Source organism: Acipenser ruthenus, chromosome 4 (genome assembly GCF_902713425.1).
Source record: "Acipenser ruthenus chromosome 4, fAciRut3.2 maternal haplotype, whole genome shotgun sequence".
NCBI classification, from domain to species: Eukaryota; Metazoa; Chordata; class Actinopteri; order Acipenseriformes; family Acipenseridae; genus Acipenser; species Acipenser ruthenus.
The window spans coordinates 93603754-93615119 of NC_081192.1; the positions used below are offsets into that span (position 1 = coordinate 93603754).

Consider the following 11366-nt stretch of genomic DNA (forward strand, 5'->3'; position numbering starts at 1 on the left):
AGAAATTAAGTATCCATGAAACGACAAACCAAATGGGCAGTCAAGGTTTTTTGTGACTGGGCGAGTGAGAGTAACACAAATACAGACTTTAAAACTGTCATGCCTAACACCCTAATACAGTACTACGACAATTTTATGCCTCTGTCAGAAATAGCTCTGGAGAGCCGTATGGCATAAGCAGTTACGTGGGGCTCAGAGCGGGCTTAAACAGAGACTTAAATGAACCGTACCTGAGAAGTAACATTAATATACTGTCAGATTAGTTCAACTCTGTGTTCTGCATTAGTTCAACTCTGTGTTCGGCATACATAAAAAACTTGAAGGCCTATTGTTATTAACTCACTTTAAAAATAAATAACACTTTAGTTTATTGTTTATTGTATTTATTTGGTGGCTGATTCGTGAAAGTGATTTACAGTATAATTGTAAATCTCGAAAAACTACTCACTTCTAAATCTTTTGTAGTCATTTTTGTATTACTTTAGTATAAATACATGTTAATTTGGATTCATATGTTGTTTTTTTCTGACTTTATGTGAACGAAAAGACACAAATTCGCCCGTTTTCTCATTGGAAATAGGTAAATTTCAAAATATCACTGTCCTGGTCACAAAAGCAAAGTTTGTGGGGAATAATAGCCATTTTCTATACTTTTGAGGCATAAGCAATTAGGAAATAACACTTACTACCCAGGAACAAAAATTGTGTTACATAGTGTTATCATGTCAATAGTCTAAACAGTCTCCTGGGAAGACATTATTACACAGTTCAGGAAGGGTTTATTACACTTTTTTTTTTTTTTTCCACAGTACTTTTGTTTCAGCCAACCCTCACCACCTATTTTGCCTAGTTATCTAAAGAAGCTATGTAATTCCTTCCAGCATTCTCAATGTATTCATTTGTCGATACTCAAGGGGCCTTGGCTGATACTAAGATCTTAGTGTTTGAGCCGGAACCTCAGTGTGTGAAAATGCTGTATAGTTTGCGTCATAAGAAATGACATCACCTGATTGAAAATAAAATGAATGACAAGTGGACTTTTGAGGTTGTTGGTATGCTAATGAGAGGTACAATACCTGTATGAAAAAGTTGGTAACCTCTCCTTTTAATAATAATTAAAAAAAAAAAAAAAAAAGTGAATAGTGGCGAATGGACATACATCAGTCATATCATATTCAGTTATCGGATAATTTATCATCTTCTTGAGACCTATATATACAGTATAATACTACATTTTAGTTTTTCAATAAATGTCATTTTCAGTTGGTTTTAACCTGAAGCCAGTCTTTGAATTGCCGGCTATATTTCAGTAACTATGTCTTTTGGGAGTTAGCTCAAGAAACAATAAACAGCAGTAGAACAACAGCAGTATCCATGTGCAGATTCCATACGCACTCTCTATTGCATGTTGCCATTAATAAGCCTTACAGATTCCTGAAGATCTTGTGCTTGCTCCAAGGCAGAGAATTTTCAAGAACTCTTCGGACATTCACAGCCATTTGTATCACCACTTTAATTTCACCTTTAAAGTTATATGTTTGTAACCATGATCCAGACAGAGGAATGGCTACTATAACTTCAAAGGCATCTTTTTTATTTTTAGTTTTTTAGGTAGAGTTGAATGCACAACTTTCCAGCTTGTTCACTGTACACAATTATTCTGATGAACATAACTACCAATATTGTCCAAATAACTGCATTTTTTGTTTTCTACTGACCATATGTAACAGATTTTTTACCTACATAGCCATTGTGCTTAATTTGTTCAAACTGTTCCAGAAGGTATATTGATGTTTTGGTAAAATGAGACCTCAATTTACAGTGGCACTCCCACTAATGCGGTAGTCAGTGGGTATCAGCAGCTCCTTAAGGCAGATTAAATCAATATTAAGTATGATCCACATACTGTAGATAATGCACCAACAACAGATATTGACCAAATATAGCTATTTGTGAGGTTGGCTGGCTGATGTTGGATTTTGTTACTGTAGTGTACAGGAGGCTAGCATTCTATGTTTGTGAGCTTGTATAGACAGGCTGCTGCACCTTTAGTGGGCCCAGCTATTGCTCAATACTTTCAAATCAAGCTAAGTCATAGTTGTACCAGTTGTCTATGACAGATCAATGTGACTGAACATGTCAGGCTAATGCTAAGGGATCATGTATCACATCCGAGTGGACATTACTGTAAACAACAGATCAAGTAACCTGGACAACAGGGAAAGTTACAAAAAAAAGTTTAACTTGGGCAAACCTCTACCATAGTCCGTTTGAACAGCTCTGTAATGCACTGAACAGTTCTGTAGCTTTGTCACTATACGGCTATTTCGAGGACATCCACTACTAAGTATGAGATTGATTTGAGTGTCTTCTATTTATAATGTCCATTCCAGATTCCAGGTTTTATGTCTGCCCTACTTTTATTTTTTTATAAGATACCGTTAATAAAACTGGACGTGTGTCCAGCAAATCTCTTGGCAATGTCTGGCCATCCATCTGTCAATTGAATTCATCAGGAAAATTAAATGAGCTGGGTTCACAGTGGTGTAGGCATGTAGTAATTATCAACATCGTGGCTGAAAACCCCAACTCCCTGGCACATGGATAACACTCTGTAGCCTTACTTATTTAAAGCGATCATTACTTATTTTTGAGTGTGTATTATTCTATGGGGGATGTAAAGTAGTATGAAGAACCCTTCATTTGACTAAATATTTTTGCATTTTAAATCAACGGTCAGACTTTATAATTTGGTTGCTGTTGGGAATTTGTTTACAAAATATTCTATGGCTATGTTTGTTTGTTTGTTTGTTTGTTTGTTTGTTTGTTTGTTTGTTTTGTTTGTTTGTTTGTTTGTTTGTTTTTCCACTCATTATGCTGTTTTGCTGTTTCCAGCTGGGAAGTAATCGATTCCAGACAGGAGAGCAGGCCTGGAGTTATTCAAATTGTTTCTGAGTCATGGATGAGTTGTAGTTTATTCTTCCAGGAAATGTCCTCCTTTAAACAACAAAACCCTGGCAAGGTAAGTCCTGAACAACATCATTCAATTTCTTTACAGTGAAATTGCATCGTATCTGTACTGGAAGGGGTAGGCGTCATTTTAAAAAGAAATAATTGATTTTAAAAAAGTATGTACATACTAGTACAGCGTAATGTTTTAGCACCCAAATGTATTTGAAGTTGTTAAATAGCATTTTTTTTATGTTATCATTATTTAAAAACATGAATAACATCAAGTTTTGTTCAAAACCCGATCTTTTGGCTACTGGAATTTACAATATAATCTGGATTATATTTGTTTATTTTTAACATACTTGAAATTACTGAGTATTATTATTATTATTATTTATTTACAAGATGTCACATTATTTTTACATACAATTACATAATTTTTTGCAAATTATTTTTACATACAATTACCCATTTATATAGTTGGGTGTTTACTGGAGCAATCTAGGTAAAGTATCTTGGTCAAGGGTACAGCAGCAGTGTCCCCCACCTGGGATTGAACCCACGACCCTCCGGTCAGGAGTCCAGAGCCCTAACCACTACTCCACACTGCTGCCCTATCACAATCTGGGGCTATAAAGCAATGTGTACTGTATGTCACATTAATATTTTTTTACATAGACAACCACAAACTCAAATTGATGAAACTTGGTAAGGACATTTTATGGAGATAAATAGAGGCTCCTGTCCATATTTACTATTTACTGTTTTTTTTTAATTATTTTCTTAAACACTCTAAAACATTTTAAGCACACATTGTCTTTGAAGGTCTATTTATAATAATTTATGATTGATTGCAAGTAATCTTTTGACTGGTTTCACAAACCAAGATTACCTCTTGCAGCAGAACGTTCTAATGTTACATTAGTCCAAAATGAGTTCAACTCGGGGTCTGTGACACCAGCTGTACATGTCTAAACATTAAGAAATGAAAACTAATTTTAACATCTCAAACTCATGTGTACAATGCCATGCCCTAATTCACCTCTAGGCTGTTTAATATGTAAACTGCTGTTTAGATACAGACTTCCCATGACTTTCCACAGCTTACCCTGTACAGTCCATTACACACAACATCTCAAACTCATGTGTACAATGCCATGCCCTAATTCACCTCTAGGCTGTTTAATATGTAAACTGCTGTTTAGATACAGACTTCCCATGACTTTCCACAGCTTACCCTGTACAGTCCATTACACACATGTGTTATACAAAACCTGCTTTTCTTTGTCTCTTCAGTTTTGCCTTCTCGCCTGTAGCTTGTGCACATTTTTCGCTGTCCTTGGTCATTGCATTCCAGGAGTTCTAATTTCCTATTTTGTATGTAAGTACCTTTTTAAGTGCATTTCATGATGTATTGAACAGTTGCTGTACATATTGTATTGGAACTAACAAGATATCTGAACAACAATTGGTTTACTAAAAAAAAAAAAAAATGTTTTAGGTAATTCTTAAACACATTTTTAACAGAGCAACAAAAAAAGCCATGAAAACCTGACATGATTTTTGGACATGGAAAGACAACTTTCAAGTTGATTTCATTATCTAAAGCACACACTTGTTATATTCATTTATAAAATGGCTTGGGAATTTCCTGCATTCTGATTGGCTGCTGACATCCCAATCCCATATGGTTAAAAGTGTGCAACCAGTGGCTCGGATCTCATTTCATTCAAGTCAGGAAAATCCCACATCCATATCCATACACCGCAATCTATTTTATATGCACAGTAACACGCTTGAAGGAATGGGTTGCACCTTGTGCCTCACAACGCATCAGATAAGTACAACCCAAGCCTTCTTGTTTGTTATAGTTTACATGGAAAATGGGTTAGGATGTACATTTAAATTAAATGTTTCAATTAAAAAAATGTATTTACCTTTTTTTTTTTTAAATCCCCTTTTCATAGTGCTGTGTGCCTTTGTATGGCCATTGTTGTCATCTCATGAGTTTGGTCAAAAATTGTACAGTAGGATCGAACCAGTTCTGCAGAAGCTGGATTTCGGCGTTGGAGATTTTCTCCAGAGGCTAAAAGAAAGACACGGTGGGTCTTTTACTTGGTTAAAGCTGAACTACATGTTTGTAATCTGCATCATTGATACATTGGACCATACATAAATAACAAAATGGTGCAATCCATCCTGTTTCTGGTGCCCGGGAAGCAGCAGTTAGATTTCTGAAATGAGTGATTACTTTTATATTTGCTTATGACAACTGTAAACTATTTTTATTTCTTGACAATATGCTCTTAAACTGACTTCCAGTTATTACAAAGTATAACTGATTCCAGTGTTCTTGAGCGTCTCGTCCTAAATGACCAAATGGGAATAGGGCTTATTGTGAAATGAACATGAGCTAGGGGATACCATGAGTAGATTGCAACAGTCTCAGTTGAATCTTTGCTCATCGTCTTCTAGACAGAGAACCTGATTTAGACCCTTCAAAAACTGTATAATACTGTATAATAGTGTATAATACTATATACTGCACACAAGAGAATTCCATAAACCATATTGTACTATATCTTTTTTTTTCTTTTAGAAAAACTAAATGTCAAAAGTACTGAAGGCAACAGTGAAGCTGAAATATCTGCCCTTTGTCCTAAGGTTTGTATTCTAAGGAATTTAAAATATATTAACACAGCCAGATAAAACCGTTCCTTGTGAAACATCGGCCATTTATGCAGCTTTGTGTAGGGAAACACCTGACAAACCAAGCACTTCCTGTCTTACTTGTTTCAATATCTGTCAGATCTGCGGTCTTGCTCATCGTGACTGAACTTCCAACCTGGAAGTGGTGCTTCTGTAAATTACAGAGTACAGTTGTACAACAGATTAATAAGCCATGTGAGTGTCATCCCATTAAACAAAAATGTGCTTCATGTAACAAGTGTTTCTATTTCTATATTTATTTCTTACAATCAAGGCTACACTTTCTGAGCACTTTGATAAATATATAGCGCCTGTAATCTTAGTGATGTTGGGCATTCTCTGTACCCCTAGTTCCTCCCTGCAACGTATTGATTACTGTTGCTTTTCATGCCTGCCTTCTTAACAGCAGGAGCTTTAGAATGGAACCTATGTAAATATTTCCTCTCCTCTGTATAGATGAACCCCTTGACCATGTGCAAGGAGCTCTCAGTATCTGACACAGAGGCATCTGAGGTGTCTTGGACTGACAATGGAACATTCAACCTGTCAGAGGGTCATACTCCTCAGACAGAAAATTCAGATGGTAAGTCATGTCTACATTTTTTAAATTTTGTATTATTATTATCTTTATAATAACTGAATGAATCATTAGAAGGAGTTCACCCAAGCCAGTGCTAATGGAAATTTGTAAGCGCATCATTAATAAAATCCAAATGTGCTAAATATGTAAGTAAAAAATTTGAATTAAACTTTAAACAGTTTTTTTTTTAACCATTGATGCTGTTCCCTAGCCTACTGTTCTCTGTCGACCAATGTCATTTGCCAAAACAGAAAGGACTTGCATTAAACCTTGATTTGTATTTAATCTGTTTATCTGTGATTCTTATGTGGATTACAGATCTTGACCGTCCAAGTGACCATGAAGAAATCTTCTGCAGTGGGCTCTCCGAGTTCCCATCTCTGGACAATGGAGCAGAAACGAATGGCGACGACGAAGACTTGAGCATTGGCCTCCCCACTCACCGCAGCCGAACCAAGAAACCAGACCGGCAGCACACAAGCAGCAGCGAGGGGCGATTCTCATTACCTCCGAGTGGCGATCGGACCCTTGATCTCGTCAATGCCATGGCAGGAGAGGTAATTGCTGCTGCGGTGTCTGCAGCCATTAGAGAACAGCTACTTCCCTCCCATTCCGAGACACCCCCTCAACCCACTGCACCGGCCATTGGCTCCAGCGAGGAAACGGATACTGAGGAGGCAGATGACTTTGAACTGCTGGACCAGTCTGAGCTGGAGCAGATTGAGAGCGAGCTGGGACTGGCACAAACAGAGGCAGAGACGAAAAAAGCAAATCCGTCAGGCTTTCTTTCCAATCTGCTCGGAGGCCATTGATCACATAAATGCAGGTGGGGCAGGGAGGGTTGGGAGGGAAAACATGAAGTGACCATGCATAACCCACAGAAGGATATCTAGAAATTAAGAAATACGCTTGGTATATATTTGTGTTACACAGGGCTGAATCATATTAGAAATTATTGTGATTTAGGAATGGTAAATGTATAGATTTAGGAATCTGTGTTTTAAAGAATGGCATAAGTGTTTCAGACGATTTGGGAGTGTAATTAATGTTCCATCTGATGTCATTACATTTTGCATCTGACTATTTATGCCTTGTTAAAATAGCATGAATTTAAATAATGTCAAGTGTGGTTTCACAGGTTTAGTTACCAAATGGATGTTTGTTTACTTCTATTGCCAAATGTAAACATCATGGACTCTGTATCCATATATCAATGAACTGGCAGAAACTAATTTCAAACCATTTTACTTCCTCAAGAATGCTTGCATAGATACAATGTCCAAAGTATGGTACGTAAATTTTGGAAACCTTTTTTGGGCAATATGTTGACAATCAAATACTTTTAAACCACTTTTTATTATATATATTTTGAAATAACTTCATGGCAAGCTGCACCCATACATTTATTTGTTACATTGTGTAAATGGATCACATGCCCATAAGGTAACAGGGTGAAGTGTTACATTTGTGGGTCATTACTGAATAATACTGAGGCAGACACAGAGCAGTGGGTGTTGACACGCCGCACAGGCACACAGATTTAATAACACATGTGCTGCCTCTAGGGTACAGCAATGGTAGCCCTAGTGTCAGATTTAATAAATTAAACAAAACAAAGCTAAAAATAAAAGTTTGCCACACAAGGCGAGCACTAGTATCACTAAAAGAGACATCCCGCTCCAGGAACCTACTACACCACGAAAACCCTCTCCTTACACTGTTTGGGATCATCCTCCCCTAAACTAACCTACTGCTGGGCTCCCAGAGTCCCGGCATCCTCATGGCGACTCCTGCCTCTTCACACAGCCTCGGCTGGGCAATGCCTTCACAAGCACCGTCTTGCAGTTGTATGGTTCCGTAGTAGTTAATCCTGTGGAGCAGACGCTCTCCTCCTCAATGTCAACAAGCGCAAGCTTTTGCTCAGCGCCCGTCTGTGTAGCAATGGTCTTGCAGTAGCCTTGAGCTGTGGTGCAGACGCTTCTTGATCTCCGCACAGCCTTCCCGGGCACGCCCCCCAGCCAATCCGGACCTCCTAATCAGCTCAGCACCGGGCGAGCCTAACTGCTCAATTGGTTGCCCAGCAACGCGTCTCCTGTTCCGCGTCCCAGCTGTACACGTTTGCACAAGAACCAGTGACAGGGCTCTCCCTGTCACAGTACTGCATGGCGTATTATGTATCAAAAAGAGTGGTACAATATACTGATTTTGTAATGGCTTTTCCACTAATCCATAGCCATATGCTTTGGAAGTCACTCTTTGTGTGAGACACATTTTTTAACTTCTACCTAGCACTTATCTGCTTATCGCCAAGTAATGGAAAAACAGTGGTGAGGTTGTTTCATGAGCTAAACAGCTGTCATACTGAACGAAACATCCCTGCCCTCCTTCATAAAAGCCAAAGTTGTAGAAAACGTGTCAATAATTTTGAAATATGCACTTTGACCTTGCAGGAACATCCTGCAGTTTTTCTGTTGTTTAGATCATTAAAATTGACCCACGGGTCTCAAAGACACTGAGTCAGTTTACTCATTTTAAGTAATTTCTTAATTTTTTTCACTGTAGTGCCAATAGGATACAAGACCTAGGAGTTGCCCATTGTGGAAAGCAGCACAACTGAAGGAAATTGTGTTTTCACTTGTTGATTATGGGGTTTCATTGTCACAGGGCTATGTTTGATAATCTACTGATCTATTTCATGTCTGCTATACAGTATGTAACTCCAAGATGAAGAATTGCCAGTACTATTTCTAGATTGATATAGGAATGTCTACATTATATTTTAGCCTATAGTTTTAACAGTTCTAACCTGTTAAACATGTTAACCCTCAATCACTAAGTCCTAGTTAATAAGGTAATTATAATTAGTGATTAATAGATTCTTCACAGCAAGCACTCCAATATATTCATGTTTGTTTCATTAAACCATATTTTTCAACTTTAATTTTCATCCAATTGATGACTGATCAATAAAGCAGAGACCTTACCAGTTCTGTACAGTAGTCAAAAAGGACCCCTTTATTTTTTTCTTCACTATCCAGCTTCCTAATACTGTTGATCATTAGTCCCTCAATAGACGACAATTCAATTTTTAAATAGTCTTGCATTAAAACAAACAAAAATATATTGGAATTTAATGCTGGGTAGACTTGATTTCCAGGTATTCATTACTTAATTACCTTTACTTGGAGCCAATTCTATTGTTTACTGCAAAAACAGTCTATTAAAAACTATTTAAAAAGCTACATTCAAACAACACTTTCAAATGTGTTGTGGTTCTTGACATTAATATAGTAGCCTTTGTGTTGGTTTGTGTATATCTACTCGCTTCTGGTGAAATGACATTGCTACCTTATGTATGTGCCTTTTGCATCTGGAACAGTTGAATGAGTAACAGTTGATTCAAAACATGTTTATGCGTTAAAGCACAATTCAGAGTAGGTTTTTTCCAGCTTTCTGTTTGTGCTTTCATCTTCCACAGTAAAGTGGCTTGTACTGAACTTAGCCTAGACCTAAACTACATACGCAGAACACAGAATGTATGTAATGTATCTATATCTGGTAATGCCTTCATGAAATCTGAATAGTGAATTCACTTTCTAGACATGAACACAAATTAATATAAATCGGTAAGAGGATAAAAAAAAAAACATATTACTGTAATAATAATAATAATAATAATAATAATAATAATAATAATAATAATAATAATAATAATAATAATAATAATAAAACTTACATTGCAATTGTGTTGATTTTGCACTTACAGGAATGAGATCTCTTTGAAACAGAATGTATAAATCATTTATCAATGTGGTAAAAAAAAAGAAGAATAATCATAATTTGCTGTTACAAAATGTATTACAGACATAGCTGTATTACATTTTAACGACATTGTAACGATCTTGTTACAAAGACTGGAATTTTATATCCATGCGTAGCACTTTAACAAAAAGCATCTACCTTATTAATTAATAGGATATTGTGATGGTGGGGAAACATAGTTACATACTGGCATTTAAGAAAGAAAGCTTGTGTTTGTTTCCCTATTATGGGATGTAATTGTATTTTTCACCACTTTATGTACAGCATTTAAATTTTGTTTAAGAATGTTAGAGCTGGAGTTTTTATTTTTTAGTTTGTTTCACTGTATTCTGTTCTCTTTTATAAATAGTGTTATTAAGATCTTATGTATTATTCAATGAGAATAAAAATGAGAAATAAAATACTACTAGGAATATTTTGCTGTTGAAATTCATTTATTATGTCATCAATCAAATGTCTAAATGTCAGAGCTGAGGAAGACTTTTTCCCATTTTCCAAAGTGCTGCAATTGTTACTTGTGTGCAGTAGGCTATCTGTTTCATATGGAAGTGTGGCTACCTTTTGATAATTATAAAAAATAAACATACTAGGTGTGAATACTTTAGAAACTCACATTTAAACAACAATACCAGATACAGCGGCCGTAGTTCTTACGTACAATGTAATGTAAGAATTTTGTTTTTGGTCTGTGAATAAAAAATATGATGTTCACTGGTAAAAGGTTTAACAGCTGTTGAATATGTTGACTTGTTTGATTTTGTTAAAAAATGTAGTAAGGTACATTTTGATCAATTCTATACACAATAAAAACTTTTTTGTGTACCAAAAACAAAGCAAACATTCGGGTAACGCTTAGAAATAATAGCTGCAAATTCACATACATTTTAATATCATTGGAGTACCCATCGGAATAACTAATGTGTGTAGTTATTTTCTAGTTTAAGATAACTTTTTGAAATGGCCACATATTTTCTGAGGAGGAGCTGAGAGTCCTTAAGGCTAAGGTCACTCAGCATGAAATTGAGTTATTTGGAAATGCCTCAGCCAACATCAGTTATGCTACCAGTTATGCTTTATAGTGGAGAAAGTCAATGCTGTCGGTGTTACCAGGACAGTCAACCAGGTGATCCAGCGAAATTCAGCTAGTAGGTCTAGGGTCCCTGCGGAGTGAGATGATTACGCCTTAGCACTGCATCCTCTGGCATCCCAAAGTGACCTCGGGTTTGAATATGCAGGGTCTTCTCTGTGCTGCCCTCCTCTGAAGGTTTTCCTGCCTGTCCTCAACAAGAGCCAAGTGTCGCAG

At 36.6% G+C, this 11366-nt stretch overlaps 1 protein-coding gene across 2 annotated transcripts in view; it reads left to right on the top strand.

Annotated features, from left to right (window-relative positions):
• The window catches only part of LOC117400621 (reticulophagy regulator 1-like), a 34528-nt gene extending 24052 nt beyond the window's left edge, over positions 1 to 10476 (top strand). For both annotated transcript variants that reach the window (XM_034000824.3, XM_034000825.3), the window contains 7 exons: positions 2896 to 3022; positions 4249 to 4333; positions 4920 to 5054; positions 5552 to 5616; positions 6118 to 6244; positions 6560 to 7067; positions 8804 to 10476. In XM_034000824.3, the coding sequence (XP_033856715.3) occupies positions 2896 to 3022; positions 4249 to 4333; positions 4920 to 5054; positions 5552 to 5616; positions 6118 to 6244; positions 6560 to 7053 (1033 nt within the window). In that variant the 3' untranslated portion in view covers positions 7054 to 7067; positions 8804 to 10476. The remainder of the gene's footprint in view (positions 1 to 2895; positions 3023 to 4248; positions 4334 to 4919; positions 5055 to 5551; positions 5617 to 6117; positions 6245 to 6559; positions 7068 to 8803) is intronic.
• Positions 10477 to 11366: the final 890 nt, after the last annotated feature.